At 42.2% G+C, this 18,254-nt stretch overlaps 1 protein-coding gene across 7 annotated transcripts in view; it reads right to left on the bottom strand.

The window, feature by feature from the left end:
• The window catches only part of dennd4c (DENN/MADD domain containing 4C), a 209,926-nt gene that overhangs the window by 146,020 nt on the left and 45,652 nt on the right, over window positions 1-18,254 (bottom strand). For all 7 annotated transcript variants that reach the window (XM_078214260.1, XM_078214262.1, XM_078214259.1 and 4 more), the window contains one exon: window positions 1,798-2,050. In XM_078214260.1, the coding sequence (XP_078070386.1) occupies window positions 1,798-2,050 (253 nt within the window). The remainder of the gene's footprint in view (window positions 1-1,797; window positions 2,051-18,254) is intronic.

Here is an 18,254-nt window from a genome sequence, read left to right as displayed (position 1 = left end):
AATAAATTGAAATACTTCTAGCTGTTTCTGTCTCGACAGATTCTGTGTTAACGTTTCAGATTGATGACTATTTGCCTCTCCACAGATGCTGCCAGACCTCTTCAGCATTTCCAGCCTTTTGTTTTTATTCATGAACAGGTAGCATCTCATTTTAACCACATGGAGAGGAATGAGGAACATAAATTATTTTCCAAAGTTTGGTCAAGAACAAATTCAATGATGGTTCAATAAGTTAGCATTCTCCATACTTATGGTTTCTGATCAGCATCATTGACATAATTAAGTACGCAGCTTAAGAACGAATAGGTGAAAGAATAGAAAGATTAGTTTTCCAAAAATGCCAAATCATGTTTGGAAAAAATTAAGCATCTATATAATTATTTTGCTGATCTACCACTACCGTACATTACAGTACAAGAGATCTCAGTAACAGTTTTGTCCAAATGAGAAAACATTTAACTTGCCTATTGTGACTTGGAAACAAGTGATGTTCTAGCATTTTATACGGCAGTAACTATCACCAACAGTTAGCATTTCCATTGTTCAAAAAATAGATTTTAGATTACACAATTACAGGATGCAATAATGTATTCATACCTGAAAATTTGTTTACTCCACCTTCCCCACATCCCCCAAGTTTCCACTGTTCACTGCCCAGCTTTTGCTTACATAATTCGAGCAGGCAGTAACAAAGATGCTCAATGTCAGCATTTACACTCACATATTTAATCTATTTAACAGAAGCAGCAGTGAATTTTCAATGCATCCCCAAGAGAAAAAAAATCTCAGTTTAAAAGTATACAAAAACGTACAAACAAGGAACATGCTCCCTCTCGGCTCAGATAGTGTTGGTGGAAGAGTGCCCATGCTCATATGGCATGAATTTTAATGTTACAGGTGTTGATCAGGTTGAGTGTTTAGTTTATCAAGTGTCATGGATTTCCAGTTTGCCAGAAGAGGCAAAAAGGTTAAATTTATTTAAAAATACACGATCTATTTTCACAAGTGTGACTTTAAAGAACCTCAAATTACAGCCTGATTCAAAGAATAAATTTCCTTTCCACAAGTTTAGTCACATCCATCATATGGAATATAACAAAGACTTATTTGACTTTTGGTGCATGTGTTACAATTGTGTTTGGAGAGAGTCAGGGCTAATTTATGAGTAGCCTTTGCTGCATATCACAATAACCAGAGAAAGCCTAAAAACATAATGAGTTGAACAGGATGCTTCAGAGGTTGAACCTATGTACTTGCTCATTTGTGAATGAATAGAGCTGTTTTACTATAAAGTGGGTTTAGAATGAACAGAATGTTGGAAAGTAAAGTAGTTCCATTAATTAGAATATGATGTCACCCACATGAAATGTGAAAACTGGCAGTGACATCCTCATCATAGCATCTCGACAGTGAGTAGAATGAATTGTAGTCTTTCATCAGTTTTTTGTAACCTTAAATAATTTAGAGATAGTTATGTTACACTGTCAGATTACAGCTTGAATGTTTGAAGTTAAAGATAAAATGTTGACTTTATTTCTTATGGTCTTATGGATCAAACTAGTGGAATTTCAGCATGTGCCCACAAGCTCTTATGCAGCTTTAAGCCTAATAGAGACAAGTTTTTTCCTTCCACATTGAAAGAAATTGCATTTATACACAAGGTTCTGTAACAAAAGACAGCAATTTGGATAATGCCGCGGTTAATCTGCAAGACAGATCGCCACGAAGTACTGAAACATTTTCATTAACATTTGAGATAGCACAATGGAGAAAATAAAACTACAAAAATATTCCTACCATGCCACAGTTCAAGTTCTTCTCCACTTTGCAGAAAGTGTGAGGTGGAGTTTCTCCTTTACTGGTAATAATAACACAGATATCCGTCACAGCTAAAGAATTCTGAGGTCTGTTCAATGGAGCCCTCCGATGTGTAAGAAAGATTCTCTGAGAAGTGGTTGAACTGTTGTTAACATTGGCACAACGGCCATAGGGAGTTGCTTGCAAGATTTCACAGCCTGGAATTAGACGTTCCTTCCCCTCATACAAAACCCTAAAGTGAGAAAACAAAACTCTCAATCATTATTCCATCAGCCTTCAACACCATTATTCCAACAAAACTCATTTCCAAACTCAGTGGACGAGGGTTCAGCTCCTCCCTCTGCAACTGGATCCTCGACTTGCTAACTCAGACTGCGATCAGTAAGGAGAGGTAATGACACCTCCTCCACAATTATCCTCAACACGGGTGCCCCGCAGGGCTGTGTCCTCTGCCTCTTACTATACTCCCTATACACTTGCGACTGCATGGCCAAATTCTGCTCCAACCCCACTTTCAAGTTTGCTGATGACACCACCGTAGTGGGTCAGATCTCAAACAATGATGAGATGGATTACAGGAAGGAGATAGAGAATCTGGTGAAATGGTGCAATGATGATAATCTCCCGGCCCCTTCACATTCCTCAGGTTGTCCCTTAATAATCTGTATTGCCATTCACATATCCCGATCACTTAATGGACACATTTAACACCTTTCTCAGTCTTCATCATCACCCTTACATTTCCAATTATGCCCCCCCACCCCCCCCCCCCAGTATGAATTTTGTCTGATTTTCTTTGCTCTCAGCTCTGACGGAGGGTTACCCAGACTTGAAACGTTGGCTCTATTCTCTCTCCACAAATGCTGTCAAACACGCTGAGATTTTCCAGTATTTTCTGCTGAAGTGGAGATGGTGGAGAGCTTCAAGTTTCTAGGTGTTCCATCCTGGTCCCTCCACACCGACGCTATAGTTAAGAAAGCCCACAAATGTCTCTACTTTCTGAGGAGACTAAGGAAATTCAGCATGTTCACTACAACTCTCACCAATATTTCCAGATGTACCATAGAAAACATCTTTTCTAATGCATCACAGCTTGGTATGACTCCTGCTCTGACTAAGATTGCAAGAAACTACAAAGGGTTGTGCATGTAGCCCAGTCCATTATGTAAACCAGCCTCCCATCCATTAACTCTATCTAGACTTTGCGTTGTCTGAGGAAAGCAGTCAGCACAATCAAGGACCCCACGCACCCTGGGCATCCTCCTTCTTTCGGGAAAAAGATACACAAGTCTGAAAACACGTACCAACCGACTCAACAACAGCTTCTTCACTGCTGCCATCAGACCTTTGAATGGTCCTATCACATATTAAGCTGATCTTTCTCTCCACCCTATTGGTAACTACAGCACTATATTCTGCACCCTATCCTTTCCTTCTCCCCTATGTATTTTATGAATGGTATGTCTTTGTCTGTATAGCGCACAAGAAACAATACTTTTCACTGTATCCCAATTCATGTGACAATAATAAATCAATTCAAGTCAATCATGCTCATCAATTCAGTAAAACAAGCACAGAGCATCTGGAAAAGTATAAGTGATTCCCCATTTTCAGTTTTGTCAGGAAGGTTGGTCCAAAGATGTGTAGGTTAGGTGGATTAGCTATGGTTAATGCATGGGGTTACAGGGATAGGGTGGAGAAAAGGGCCTGTGTGGGACAGTGCAGACTCAATGGGCTGGATGGCCCCTTCTTACACTGTAGGGATTGGTTCTAAAGAGCACTAAATTAGACTTAAATCAGACCTGTATGGAAACACTTGAAGACAATGATCAGCATTAGAGATTGCTCATTTTTGTCAGAGCCCCAGATGACAAAACATACTCACTCTCTCAATACACTGAAAACAATGATCAGTTTGATTTGAATTCACATGCTGTTAATATTCAAGTGTATTTGAATTTCATTGAGTTCATTCATGAACTTTGAAGACAGACAAATACTGCTAAAAAATAATCCCGATATCCATTCATGGAAGTGCATTAAGCACTAGGTTGGCAAAATGGTTATTCTGCGCTTTAAATGTCATTTAAGAGGTCAAAAGAATTAAACAACCCAAATATCAAGTCAAATAAAAAAAAGTGTAATAATGTCCTGAGTGTTTTCAAATATTACAGCACAATGTTACCTGGAGCCAAGAATCATCAGACGAGGACCAAATATACATAATTCCCCAACACAGAACTTTCTTTGGCCTTTATCACTAATTCAAGTCATTGTAAAATATCGTATCGATATGAAGCATGATCAGCCCTACTGCAGTTCACAATAAGCAGCGAAACAAAACTAAATCAGTTCCCTGAATGGTATGGTTGAATAAAATTTCAGATAGGTGTGTGAGCAATAACAGTTCATAACCAACATGCACCATGATCAAACATTACCCAATGGACAAGAAAGAAAATTTGAAAAAAGTGACTTTATCTAGTGAGAATACAAGTCAGTGATTAGCAAGGTCACAAGTTCAACAATATGCATGTGTAAAGTATTGACAGAGTAAGACATCTTAAGGTGCTTCATAAAACTGTTGCCAAAATTTGATAGTCATCTAAGCATACAAAGACAGACAAAATTGGTTTTAAGCAGCACTAAGTGAGGGGTAAAGGGGTTGGGGGAACAAATTCAAGAGCTTAATATCTAGGCAGCTCAAAGCACAAATGTTAATAATGGTGGACTGATTAAAATCAGGGATCCTTGAGAGCAGAATTAGACGAGTGCAGTTATCTAAAAGGGTTGTAGAGCTGGAAAAGATAACAGCTTAGGAGAGACAAGGCCATGAAGGATTTTAAATTTTAAAACTAGAGGTTTTTCTGGATCAGGAGCCACTACATGTCACCAAGTACAGGGGTGACGGACGAACAGAACTTGGTGCAAGTTAGGATGCATGCAGCAGAGTTTTGAGTGAGCTCACGTTTACAGAGGATACAAGGTGAAAGTTGCCATGGACAGACAGAACTAGAATATTTAACTCTGGAATCACAGTTTGTCTGCTGAAACCCTCAACTAAGACAATGGTGGAGATTGCCAGTGCTGCAGGTGGAAGTCAGTAGTCTTTGTGATGGCAAGGCTTAAGGGGACAGAAGCTCAGCTCCAAGATGAATAGGACAGTGGGCAAGAGGGACTGAGTTGGCAGATGGGAAACAGCAGGGTTCAACTGGACTGCAGTCCAAACATTACAACTACGTTTTTTTGCATTCAGTGTTGGAAAGTGGCAAAAATAATTCAGTTGGTGTACCTGATCACTTAACTTGAAATTATGGCTGGAACTGTCTATGTGCTGTCCTCAGGGGAGACATGATCAGGTTCAGTTTTGAAACCTCCCCAAAAGGTAGGATGCGTGTTGGCTCCCTCAACCATTTGAGGCAAGAGTGCTCCTACTGATCCAATGATCAGCTGGGATTAAAGCTGACAAACCTGAATTCAGTCGGCTCCAAGGTCAAATCCGGACTCACACATAAAGTTGATATCAGTGCAGGATTAAAGGAAGCTGCATTCTAACAGAACAAACCCGGAGGAAACCCACGCAGACACGAGGAGAATGTGCAAACTCCACACAGACAGTGACCCGAGCCGGGAATCGATCCCAGGTCCCTGGAGCTGTGAAGCAGCAGTGCTAACCACTGTGCTACCGTGCCGCCCACACGGTCTATTTTGGACCCGGGAGGTCCCCATCAAGGGTGCAGGGGAGGCGGTACTGGCTTGTCGAGGGGGACTCTCCTCGTCCCTAGGCCTGCAGGGCAGACTTGGCTCCAGAACGGGTGGAGAGCTTGAGGCCTGAACCTGGTCCAGGTGTTTCCTTACCACTGCCTCACCGACACATACTCGGTAGGTCCTGGACTTGACTGTTCCGGTTACGCAGGCAGGTCCATTTGCATAATTTCTGATCCAAACTCTCTCCCCCACTTCAAAGTGTCTCTCTCGGCGAGTGTTATGGCCCCTGCATTGGACTTACTGGTGTTTTTCCACCTTTTCTCCCAGGTTTGGCAACAATAGGCTCAGTCTGGTGCGGGGCCATCTGCCCATCAGTGATTCTGCTGGCGGCGTGTGGAGTGGTCCATAGTCAAATAACCACCTTGAGAGTTTCGTCTCTAATGAGGCTGCTGGCTGTTTTTTCAACCTGGCCTTCAACTTCTGGACTGCTCTCTCCGCTAGCCCATTTGATGCCGGGTAATAAGGTGCCGTCTTGATGTGCCAGATCCCATTTGAACTCTAGGCTGGTGAACACTGAACCATTATCGGAAACTAATACCTCTGGGATCCCGTGCGTTGTGAACAAGGTGCGCAGTTTCTCCACCGTTTCCGTCGTGTTTGCCGAGTTTAGTTTATAGATGTCTAGCCACTTGGAATGGGCACCCATTATCGCCAGAAACATGGACCCCATAATTGGGCCTGCGACCATGGTCTGCCTGGCCATTCCGACAGGTGCAGCGGTGTTGCCGATGGTGTCTTCTGCCCCTGTTGGCACTTCTGGCACGGTGCTACCAGTTTCGCTATGTCTGTGTCCAGACCTGGCCACCAGGTGTAGCTCCTGGCCAGCATCTTCATTTTTGATACTCCAGGGTGCCCATGGTGTAGTTCCACCCGTATGTCACGATGGCCCGGCCTTGGGACGATGACCCATGCTCCTGTAACCCGTACAGCTGTATCCCCTCTTCCACCATGACTTGCTCCCTCCTCTCCAGTATGGAAGGAACTGTGGATGGACAGGTCTTTCCCGCTGCCCTGTTAGCACCAGGTGCTTTATCTTGGCCAAACAGGGTCTTTCTGCGTCCAATAGCGTATATTGTGCGCATCCACCGGGAGGGTATCCATAAAGTTTAAAGTCATCACTGTCTCCACTTGCCGCTTTTTTTAACAACAAGGCCAGCTGTAATGCCTGTTTACAGTCCAGCTGGACCTCCGCCAACAGGCGTTTCTGTATAGTCATATCATTAATTCCGCACACCAATCGGTCTCGGAGCATCCCAGTTAGAGATGACAGAGCTATCAATCTGTCAATCCTTTCCGTGTCCGGGCCAGGTGAGGTTTCCCGTGTTGAGTCAAATTAAGCCGCAGGCTCCACTCCTGGTGGTGCCCTTCCGTCAATTCCTTTAAGTTTCAGCTTTGCAACCCTACTCCCCACGGAACCCAAAGACTTTGGTTTACCGGAAGCTGCTCGGCGGGTCTCCCCCCAAATTCGCAGGCCTCCACCAGGCGTCTTACCCTTGTTAGGAAACTGGTGATTGACTCCCCCGCTTCTCTAAATGTGGAGTAAAAATGGTACCTCCGCAAGATCAGGTGTGGCTTAGGGTCATAATATTCTTGAACTAAGTTTGACAACACTTGGAAGAACTTTGTGTCCAGTGCCTCCGGGAAAGTTAAACTGCGCATAATTGAAAAAGCTGCTGGTCCACATGCAGTCAACAAGATAACCTTAGATGAGAAGCAAAGAGTTATGTTGTTTACCCTGAAGAAATACTTCATCCTTTCCATATATTGGGCCCAGTCCTCCACTGCGGGGTCAAAAGAGTCCAACTTCCCAAACAGTGGCATGTTTTCTCAACAATGGCTTACTCTCAATATGTGCGGTGATTCAGCAAGTTCCTTCAGGTCACTTTTTCCTCATCGCCACTGTAATAACTCCATGGAGGCAAAAGTCCCGTCACCAAGTTACTTTATTTACACCATACATCTGTACACAGCCAGCTCGTCAGTTGCTCCCTGCTGAATGCAGGCTGGGAGTCTGATACACCTGCTTTAAATAGAGAGCATGAGGCTCCCTGATTTAACCATCAATTAAGACTTATCAGGTAGCTCTTTCGGGTACCAACATAATAAACTAACTCAAATTAACTTAGGGAAGACTCATCAGGTATGTCTTACTCTAACAAGCCAACTTCATTAGCCTGGCTGAAGTCACCACAGTTTTGTGAAAAGGAAATATGTTTGACAAATTGAGTCTTCTTGGAGGATGCAACAAGCAAGATGGATAATGGGGAACCAACAGATGCTGTGTACTTGGATTTCGAAAAAGCATTCAAGGTGCCACCACATAAAAGGAACAGCTCATGGTGTTTGATGTAATATTAGTCAGCTAGATGTTAAACTGTAACTAATGGATTGCTACAGGGATCAGCGTTGGTGCCTCAACTATTTATGATCTATATTAATGACTTGGACAAAGAGACCAAATGTAGTGGAGCCAAATTTGCTGACCACAGGAAAATAGGTAGGCCGGCAAATTGAAGAGGATACAAAGTCTGCAAAGAGATATTCGTTAAGTCTTTACGGGAGAGGAATTTGGAGGGATGGTGAAGCCCTGACACCCCCCTCCCCCATCACTCGGGAAATAAAGACAATGTTTACGTATGCGTGCAGGATTCTTGCTGTATGATGCATTTTTGTGTGTGGATTTTACAGTGGAATGAATGCACTGGTTCAGATGCAGGCAGAACTCTGTCACATTAGAAAGGTTGGCAAAAATTTTACAGATAGAGTATAATGTAGGAAAACATTGTCCATTTTGGCAGAAATAATAGTGGAACAGAATAATATTTAATTGGACAGAAACTACAAAATGCTGCAGAACAAAGGTGTCCTTGTACAGAAATCACAAAATGTCAGCATGCGGGAAGGCAAATGGAACATTGGTGCTTATTGCAAGGAGAGTGGAGTATATAAGTAGGGAAGTCTTGCTACAACTGCACAGGGCATTGGTGAGGCCACACTGCAGTGGATAGTTTTGGTCTCCTTGCTTGAAATATGTATTTGCATTGGAAGCAGTTCAGAGACTGGTTGACTCCTGGGATGGAGGGGATGCCCTATGAGCAAAGGTTGAGCAACTCATTGGCGTTAAGAGGTGATCTTATTGAAACACAAGATCCTGAGGGGCTTGACAGGGTAAATGTTAGAGGATATTTCTTCTTATGGGGGACATTGAGAACTAAGAGGCATAATTTCAAAATAAGGGTCTCCATTTAATTCAGATAAGAGGAGGAATTTCTTCTCTCAGAGGGGTGCGTTAGTCTTTGGAATTCTTTTCCCTGGCAAACAGTGGAGCTAGGGTCATTGAATATATTTAAGACAGATGTTTAATATAGGGAGTTAGAATAACACGTGTCAGCAAATTGCTGAAATGCAAAAACAATAGGGCAGTTATGAGATTTCGACAACCTGAAAGAGTTGCAATAGTGTGAAAGGTGGTGCCAAATTTTTAAAATGCATTCAGGAGATTGTTTTTAAAAAGCCTGTAGGTAGCAAAACCAAGAGAAGGGACAGGTCTGGACATTAGTTTTAGGAATGAGGTGGATGAGGTATTAGTAGTCGTGATCACAGTCAGTTGTAGTGTAGTTCTGGCAAAGAACAAGATAGACCAGCAATAAAAATTCTCAATAGGGGAACAGCCTACTTTTTAAAAATTTATAATGGGATTTTCGCAGTAACTTCATTGCAGTGTGAATGTAAGCTAACTTGTGACACTATAAATACAATAATAAAATAACAGCCAATTCGTGATTTGGCAAAAGTGGGTTGTATATCGCTACTTGAAAAGGAAATCAGTGTCAAAGTAGGAGGCATTCAAATGGGAGATAGTATAGGGTCAAAACGAAGATAAAGGAGCCACTGGAAAGGAGCATACAAGGTAGGATAAAATATAGGGGAGTTTAGGTCAAATGAAGGGTTGAAGAACTCAAAGCCAAAGAGTATGGAAAAAAAATGGAGGGGTGAAATTAAAAAATAAATTAGGAAAACAAAGAACATAATAAAATAGAGACAAATGAAATCAAAGAAAACATAAACAAAGATGTTTTTCATGAAAGACAGAGACAATACAAATAGTGTAGTTAAGGAACATTTGCTTTTCCTAAAGCGAATTAAAAATTGTAGCCAAAATTGGCTCAGTAGCAAAAAACTAAAGATAACGGTTGACAGATGTTTGTGAGACTCAAAGGCTGCTTCCAGGGGCTTCCCAGAGCCCAGCGATAAATTCATTGCTTTACACGGCATACATCAATGATTTAGACAAATGTAGAGGGCATGACTAAGAAGTTTGCAGATGATGTAAAAATTGCTCGTGTGGTTAATAAGGAAGAATGCTGTTAACTGCAGAAATATATAATTGTAGAATGTTCCAGTTGAGCAGAAAAGTGGCAAATGGGAATCAATTAAGAGGCAGGGCACAATAAATGGTAATATGTTGAAGTGCAGAGGAACAGAGCCCACGTCCACAGATCCCAGAACGTAACAAGGCAGTCGGATTAAGTGGTTAAGTAGGTATATCGGTTACTTTCCTTTATAAACTAAGGTATAGGACACAAAAGTACAATAACTTGGTCACAAGCTAGAGTACTGCTTGCAGTTCTGATTATCACATTACAGGAAGGACTTGATCACATGACAGACGGCATAGAGAAGATTTACAAGGACCTTACTAGGAATGGAGAATTTTGGCTATGGGGGAAAATTGGAAAAGCTACGAGTTTTCTTCAGAACGGGAGAGATTTCATGGAGATATTTTAAGTTATGAAAGACCTTGTGGATAGAAAAGACCCATTCCCTTAACAGGGAGCAACTGGTAGAAGGATTGGAGGGAAGTTGAGGGAGGTTTGTTTATGTTCAGAGGTGTTGGGGGTCTGGAACTCACTGCCTGCAAGGGTGGCAGTGGCAGAAACCCTCATCACATTTTTACGAATGTGAGGCTTGAGAATACTGCTGGCAGTTTGGGTAAGGGTGTGTTAATCTCTTAGTAAAAAATCTAATTTTGTTTGTATTTAGCATCGAATTGAAATATACTGTCAAAATCGCAAATTTTCCAGCATCAAACAGGGTTTCAGGGCTCGACTGGAAGAGCTGAAGTTAGCTAATTAAGGAAAACGGCTTAAACTAATTTTTCTGTTCCTTGGCTCAGCCAACTCTCCAGTTTTAGGATGATATATAAACAGAAATTTCAGTCCCACTTAGCAAAGGCACAGTGTATGATCTTGAACACCGTGCTGCAGTTGGCGATAAAGGAGTTAGTTAAGAAGCAGAAGCTGGTGCTCCATTGCTTTTGCCTTTTCTAACCTTTTCCCCCTTTAGGAATTGGTTCATGCCCTACAAAGGGGTAGACGCCAGTTGTTTGGTGAGTATTTGATAAGTGGTTATGGTCTATTCTTCTCCCAAGGTGTTTAAAAAAAACTTGATTTTTATTTGATTTGAAACTGGTGGCAATATTTTAATATATACACACACAAAATAATGAATTGAGTAAAATAATTATAGTTAATGAAGACACATTAAAGGAAAGAAGGACAGGCCATGCGTCACAACTGCAACATGTGGGAGCTCCTGGATGCCAGTGTGATCCAGGACAAACGCACCCAGTTTGCGCAGCTCAAGAGCCCCAGTCATAGTCCATGCAGGTACTACGACAGTTAGAACTACGGAAGAGTTCTACATAGCCAGTATGAGGAGCTAGACACCAAATTAAGCAGAACCTCAAGCCATGTGCATTTAGCACAGGGAAACTAAGAATGAACGCATGGCTCAAAGGTTGGGAAAAGTGAGTTTCGGTTTGTGGGATACTAGCACCAGTATTGAGGCAAATGGGATCTGTATTTTTCGGACAGTTTACACCTAAAACATGCTGCAACATGTGTATGAGCAAGCTGTATAACTAGAGGAGTAGAAAAGGGTTTTAACCTAAACAAATCGGGACAAGGGGCCAAATTTGGCGATTTACGTTATATGAAAGCATAGAAACAAGACAAGAAAGGAAAGTATTAATATGGGAAATGATAAGCAGACGATGACAGGAAGTGATAGAGAGATACAAAGCTAAGAGTGCAGCATTGTGCAAGGTTGTTTCTGCTCAACCTTTTCACTCCTTGATGGAGCACAGGCCATGGACAAATTCTCTTCATCTAATTCTAACTCTCCAGTTGATGCCACATATAGCCCTCAGCTCTCATCTCATGCAAGCCTCTAAAGGTTACAAAAATGCCAAACAGACAAAACTAGAGAGTCTGAATCTGAATGCACGGAGCACTGATTAAAAAAAAAAGAACACAAACACAAGTACAATTTGATAGCCATTACAGAGGCATGGCTACAGGATGACAGATTGGGACCCGAATATTGACAGGTAAATGACATTCAGGAAGGACAGGGAGCTAGGGAGAGGTGGAGGGGTGACGATTGATTAATAATGGTGTTAATATAAGAGAGAGAGATGACCCAAGTTCATGGACCCCATGCAGTCCAGACATACTCTCTTCCACCAGGAAAAAGATACGAATGTCTGAGATCACATACCAACTGACTCAAGAGCAGCTTCTTCCTTGCTGCCACCAGACTTCTGAACAGGCCTACCTTATATTAGGTTGATCTTTCTCTACACCCTAGCTATGCCAGTAATGCCAGATTCTGCACCCTCTCCTTTCCTTTTCCCCTATATACTCTATGAACAGTATGTTTTGCATGTATAGCACACAAGAAACAATACTTTTCACTGTATCCCAGTACATCAATGCGCCCTACACAACAGGGTGGCACAGTGGCCAGCACTGTTGCCTCAGTGCCAGGGACCCGGGTTCAATTCCGGCCTTCGGTGATTGTCTGTGTGGAAATTGTCAGTGCAAGCTTAATGGGCCAAATGGCCTCTTCTGCACTGTGGGGCTTCTATGTGACAATAAATCAAATCAAGTGAGCGCTGGTGCTACAGTGAGCGAGCTCAGGGAGTTAATAATGGAAAATAAGGAGCTGGCAGATGAAATTAACAGATATTTTGCATCGGTCTTCACTCTAACATCCCAGAAACAGCTGTAAATCAGGAATTGAAAGGGGAGGAGGAACGCAGAAAATTATCTCCAGGGAAGTAGCACTTAAATTGTTGGAGCTGCAGGCTGACAAATCCCCAAGTCCTGATGGTTTTAAAAGAAGTGGCATGTCAGATAGTTGATGCTTTGGTTTTAATTTTCTAAAATTCCCTAGATTTATGGAAGGATCCATTAGATTGGAAAATAGCTAATACAACTCCTTTATTCAAAAAAGAGAGGGAGTAGGAAAGCAGGAGCTTCAGGCCAGTTAGCCCAACATCTGTCACAAGGAAAATATTAGAAGCTATGCACTCACCTGACAGATTTGGAAGGAAAGAGAATACCAACCCAACTTTGGGAATGCGGCAATTGCAACTATCAAAAAAGGAGATAAACCTTACAATGAGGTATTTCTTTCTTGTCCATAGTAGGGAAAGGTCCTGACACACATTCTCCTGAATACTCTACTTCCTGTGACTGAGGAAATCCTCCCAAAGATGGTGTGGCTTTCAACCTTCCAAAGGAATATCCATTATGGTCTTAGTTATTGCACAAATCCAAGAATAATGCTGATGACATGAGGAACTCTTTATTGCATTCATTGATTTCCATAATGGAAGAAGGCACATTCAGCTGATTTAGTACAAATTTGAATGTTTCAGTGGTGTACAATGTAGATGAGGAACAGGTGTCTTTCTGCTGCTATTTGCTCAATGGCAAGATCTCCCTACAGAGGTCAAATAGCGACTGCCTGGGTTATAATCCAAGCAAAGTCTGTGACAGCCCCCCCTATTATTTGCAATCTAACTAACACTGGCTTTAATCCATGTCCTACACACTTGAATTTTCTTTTGAAATAAAGTTAACATGCTGGCCTGAAAGTTCCCAGAAAATGTTGATGAAAATCTAATACAAAAAAGATACCGCATCAATCCCAAATGGCAAACAATAGATGACGCTGCATTCAAGTTGCTTATGAACTGTAGAAATAGACTGTGAACAATTGGGGGAGTCTGTGGGAAGACAAGGGGACGTCTTTCAAAAGTGTGTTAACCAGGGTTCAGGGTAAGCACATTCCTCTTAGAGTGATGGGCAAAGCTGCTAGAAGTAGGAAATCTTGGATGACTCAGGATATTGAGGCCCTGGTCAAGAAGGAGGCACATGACATGCATAGGCAGCTGGGATCAAGTGGATCCCTTGAAGAGTATGGGGATGTAGGAGTAGAGTTAAGAGAGAAATCAGGAGGGCAAAAAGAGGACACGAGATGGTTTTGGCAGATAAGGCAAAGGAGAATCCAAAGAGCTTCGACAAATACATAAAGGGCAAGAGAGTAACTGGGAAGAGAATAGGACCTCTTAAGGATTAATAAGGTCATCTAGGTAGTCTCCACAAGAGATGGGCAAGATCCTAAATGAATATTTCCTCATCAGTATTCACTGTTGAGAAAAGCATGAATGTTAGAGAACTTGGGGAAATAAATAGTGATGTCTTGAGGAGTGTACATATTACAGAGGTGGTGGTGCTGGAAGTCTTAAAGTGCATCAAGGTAGATAAATCCCTGGGACCTGACGAAGTGTATCCCAGGATACTGTGGGAGACTAGGGAGGAAGTTGCAGGTCCCCTAGCAGAGATATTTGCATCACCGATAGTCACAGGTGAGGTGCCTGAAGATTGGAGGGTGGCAAATGTTATGCCTTTGTTTAAGAGCTGCAGGGAAAAGCCTGAGAACTACAGGCTGGTGAGCCTCACATCTGAAGTGGGTAAGTTGTTAGAAGGTATTTTGACAGACAGGATCTACAGGCATTTAGAGACGCAAGGACTGATTAGGGACAGCATGGCTTTCAGAGTGTAAAATCATGTCTCAAATTTGATTGAGTTTTTTTGAAGGGATAACCAATAAAGGTAGATGAGGACAATGCCGTTGGTGTTCTCTACATGGACTTTAGTAAGGCCTTTGACAAGGTACCACATGGTAGGTTGTTGCACAAGGTTAAATCTCAGGGGATCCAGGTTGAGGTAGCCAAATGGATACAAAATTGGCTTGATGACAAAAGACAGAGAGGGTGGTTGCAGAGAGTTGTTTTTCAAACTGGAGGCCTGTGACCAGTGGTGTGCCTCAGGGATCGATGCTGGGTTCATAGTTATTTGTCATCTATATTCATGATTTGGATGGTTAGTAAGTTTGCAGATGACACCAAGATTGGTGGCATAATGGACAGTGAAGAAGGTTATCTAAGATTGCAATGGGATCTTGATCAATTGTGCCAGTGGGCTGATAAATGGCAGATGGAGTTTAATTTGGATAAATGTGAGGGGATGCATTTTGGTCGATCGAACCAGGGCAGGATTTACTCAGTTAATGGTCGGGCATTGGGGAGAGTTACAGAACAAAGGGATCTAGGGGCACATGTTCATAGCTCCTTGAAAGTGGAGTCACAGGTAGACAGAGTGCTGAAGGCGGCATTCGGCATGCTTGGTTTCATTGGTCGGAACATTGAATACAGGAATTGGGACATCTTGTTGAAGTTGGACAATACATTGGTAAGGCCACACTTGGAATACTGTGCACAGTTCTGGTCACCCTGTTACAGAAAGGATATTAAACTAGAAAGAGTGCAGAAAAGATTTACTAGGATGCTACCAGGAAATGATGATTTGAGTTAGAAGGAGAGGCTGGATAGACTGGGACTTTTTTTCTCTGGAGCATAGGAGGCTTTGGGGTGATCTTCAAGAGGTCTACAAAATAATGAGGGGCATAGATCAGCTAGATAGTCAATAACTTTTCCCAAAGGTAGAGGAGTCTAAAACTAGAGGGCATAGGTTTAAGGTGAGAGGGGACAGATACAAAAGGGTCCAGAGGGGCAATCTTTTCAGAGGGTGGTGAGTGTCTGGAACAAGCTGCCAGAGGTAGTAATAGAAGCGGGTACAATTTTGTCTTTTAAAAAGCATTTAGACAGTTACATGGGTAAGATACGTATAGAGGGATATGGGCCAAACATGGACAATTGGGACTAGCTTGGGGTTAAAAAACAGGGGAGGCATGGACAAGTTGGGCCGAAGAGGATATTTCCATGCTGTAAACCTCTATGACTCTGACTCTGTAACAAACAGGGAATCCTCATCACAGATCAGCAGAAGAAACTGGAACAAACCTGATGCAACTTCTGCCCCATGTTATGGGCAGGAGGGGGAGTCACCTGATGAAGGAGCCCGAGACTCCGAAAACTACTGCCAAATAAACCTGTTGGACTTTAACCTGGTGTTGTGAGACTTATTACTGAGTTAATTTAAAACAGGCTTGATTTCCACCCGTCTGTCGAGACACGGTAGCGTATTTTTCCCAAGCCTCTCAGTTTTGGAGTGGCCCAATTCTCTAAGAATAACTCCACTGCAAAGTCATAGGTTAGTTTATTTGACGCACTCTAAACACAAGAATAGAGCTTGCAACGTTCCTCCCTTTTTACATTCATACAATATAAGGGAAATAAGGGAAAGAAAGAGCTGCAGCGCAAAGACCAAAGACAAAGTAAGACCTATTGTTTCATGCGAGTCCAGAATCAAAAGTCAAATAGTGTATTCTTTTAGAGAAGTTAGCTGGCTGAAACTGATGCAAAGTAATCCACCTTCCCAGTAGTGCTGACTTCCATGATGGGAGTAGCATGTAGGGATGAATTAGTCTTTTTGTCGGCACTAGTACAAAGCAGTGTAGATGAGGGTCAGATAATTTAAATCAGGACAGAGCTCTGATGACAGAGCTCTGATTCTGCTGCTCTTAGGTTGACAGAAGATGGCTGACTGCCTCCTTCAACTTCACAAAGCAATATTACAGGTTCCAGCAGTTTGGGGAGGGTCAGGTGACATAACTCCCACCTCTTCCCTTTGGTTTGGGCAAAGGATGTATATTCCTGATTAGGATTCTTGAGGTGGTTAATGTTTCATCCATTCATCAGTTTACCACAAGTTTTGTCCTCACAGACAGTTTGTTGCCCAGGGCTTCGCTTCAGAAAGGTAAAGGGGTCTTTTGCATTTCCTTAGAATTTGATTTCTGCAGTCACAAGTGGCATTAGCACCTCTAGACATAGTGAGGTTGCTGTGGCTTTTCTAAAGGCTAGAAATTCCTTAAGTGAGCAGTCCCCAGTCATGGGTTCAATCAGTGTAAAGCCTTTGTCCATCATATTTTGTTTTAATTTTCAAACTAGTCAAGATGATATAGATACATATATTTGCTTTCATGTTTTTCTTGGCTTGACACCCAGTACAGTCCAGAAAAATTGGGGCCCCTTAAGTCTTTCACCGATGGTCTTTTTGATGCATATGCATATGCTCTGCTTAAATTTGAGGTTGGTGAATTTTAGATTGGTATTCTCCAGTTTAGCTCTGGGTCAATATCAAATAGTCTGCTGTCATCATGAGATGTTTCATAGCATTTAAAGAGCATGTTTTATTTCATGTACCTCCAGCACCAACATTCTCCAACAAAAGCAGGCTCATTTCCTGAAGTTTGTTTAAACATTTGAGCTCCCAAGTCTTCAATAACATTTGGAAGCTCAGAGGATAATTTGGTCAAGTGAATTTAAACTTTAATCAGGGGACCAAACCTCTGTGCACTTTGGTACTTCACACACTGCACTACATAAACTGCACTACCAAGGCTGGACTATGCAAACAGATGCAATGATCTACAAGATCTGTAGTTCTAGGTTTTGAGGCAAAAATAAGCCAGGAATTATAATGGCTCCTATGTGAGTATGGCAAGCTGAAATGTATTTTTTGGAAAAAAAGTATATATTGGTTCTTTCTCAGTTTCCAAAAAAACAGAAATATAGCAGATAAAGTACACTTAAAATTCAAACTGGGTGATGTGACATCCCATAACATTGACATTGGAAACAGTTGCTTGTACTGTGACTTGACAGCACAGCCCAGATTCAGTTACATCTCCCTGTCAAACGTATTTGCCCTCCAAAGCGCATTTCAAGTGGCAGTTAATCGAGACCAAGACCTGAAGAGAAGCAAATCAAGCGGGGCAACTGGCCCATCATATTGTGCGACTGCAGTTGGATCACAGAAACCAGCACAAACCTGCACACCTTGAATCAGAATCTATGTCTCCAGAACTTGAACAATGAAATAAAAAAAATTAGCTGGCTGAAAAGAACTGCATTAATGAACAACGAACAAAGAAAATTACAGCACAGGAACAGACCCTTCGGCCCTCCTAGCCTGCACCTACCATGCTGCCTGACTGAATTAAAGCCCCCTACCCTCCTGGAGACCATATCCCTCTATTCCCATCCCATTCACGTATTTGCCAAGACGCCCCTTAAAAGTCACCATCGTATCTGCTTCCACGACCTCTCCCAGCAGTGAGTTCCAGGCACCCACCATCCTCTGTTAAAAAACTTGCCTCGTACATCTCCTTTAAACCTTGCCCCTCGCACCTTAAACCTGTGCTCCCTAGTAATTGATTCTTCTATCCTCGGAAGAAGCTTCTGACTATCCATTCTGTCCATGCCCCTCAATCTTGTAGACTTCTATCAGTTCGCCCCTCAACCTCCTTCATTCCAGTGAGAACAAACCAAGTTTCTCCAACCTCTCCTCACA

This window comes from Mustelus asterias, chromosome 6, assembly GCF_964213995.1.
Source record: "Mustelus asterias chromosome 6, sMusAst1.hap1.1, whole genome shotgun sequence".
In the NCBI taxonomy this organism is placed as follows: domain Eukaryota; kingdom Metazoa; phylum Chordata; class Chondrichthyes; order Carcharhiniformes; family Triakidae; genus Mustelus; species Mustelus asterias.
Note: the sequence above shows the minus strand (reverse complement) of the source record. Positions and strands in the feature narration are given on the sequence as shown.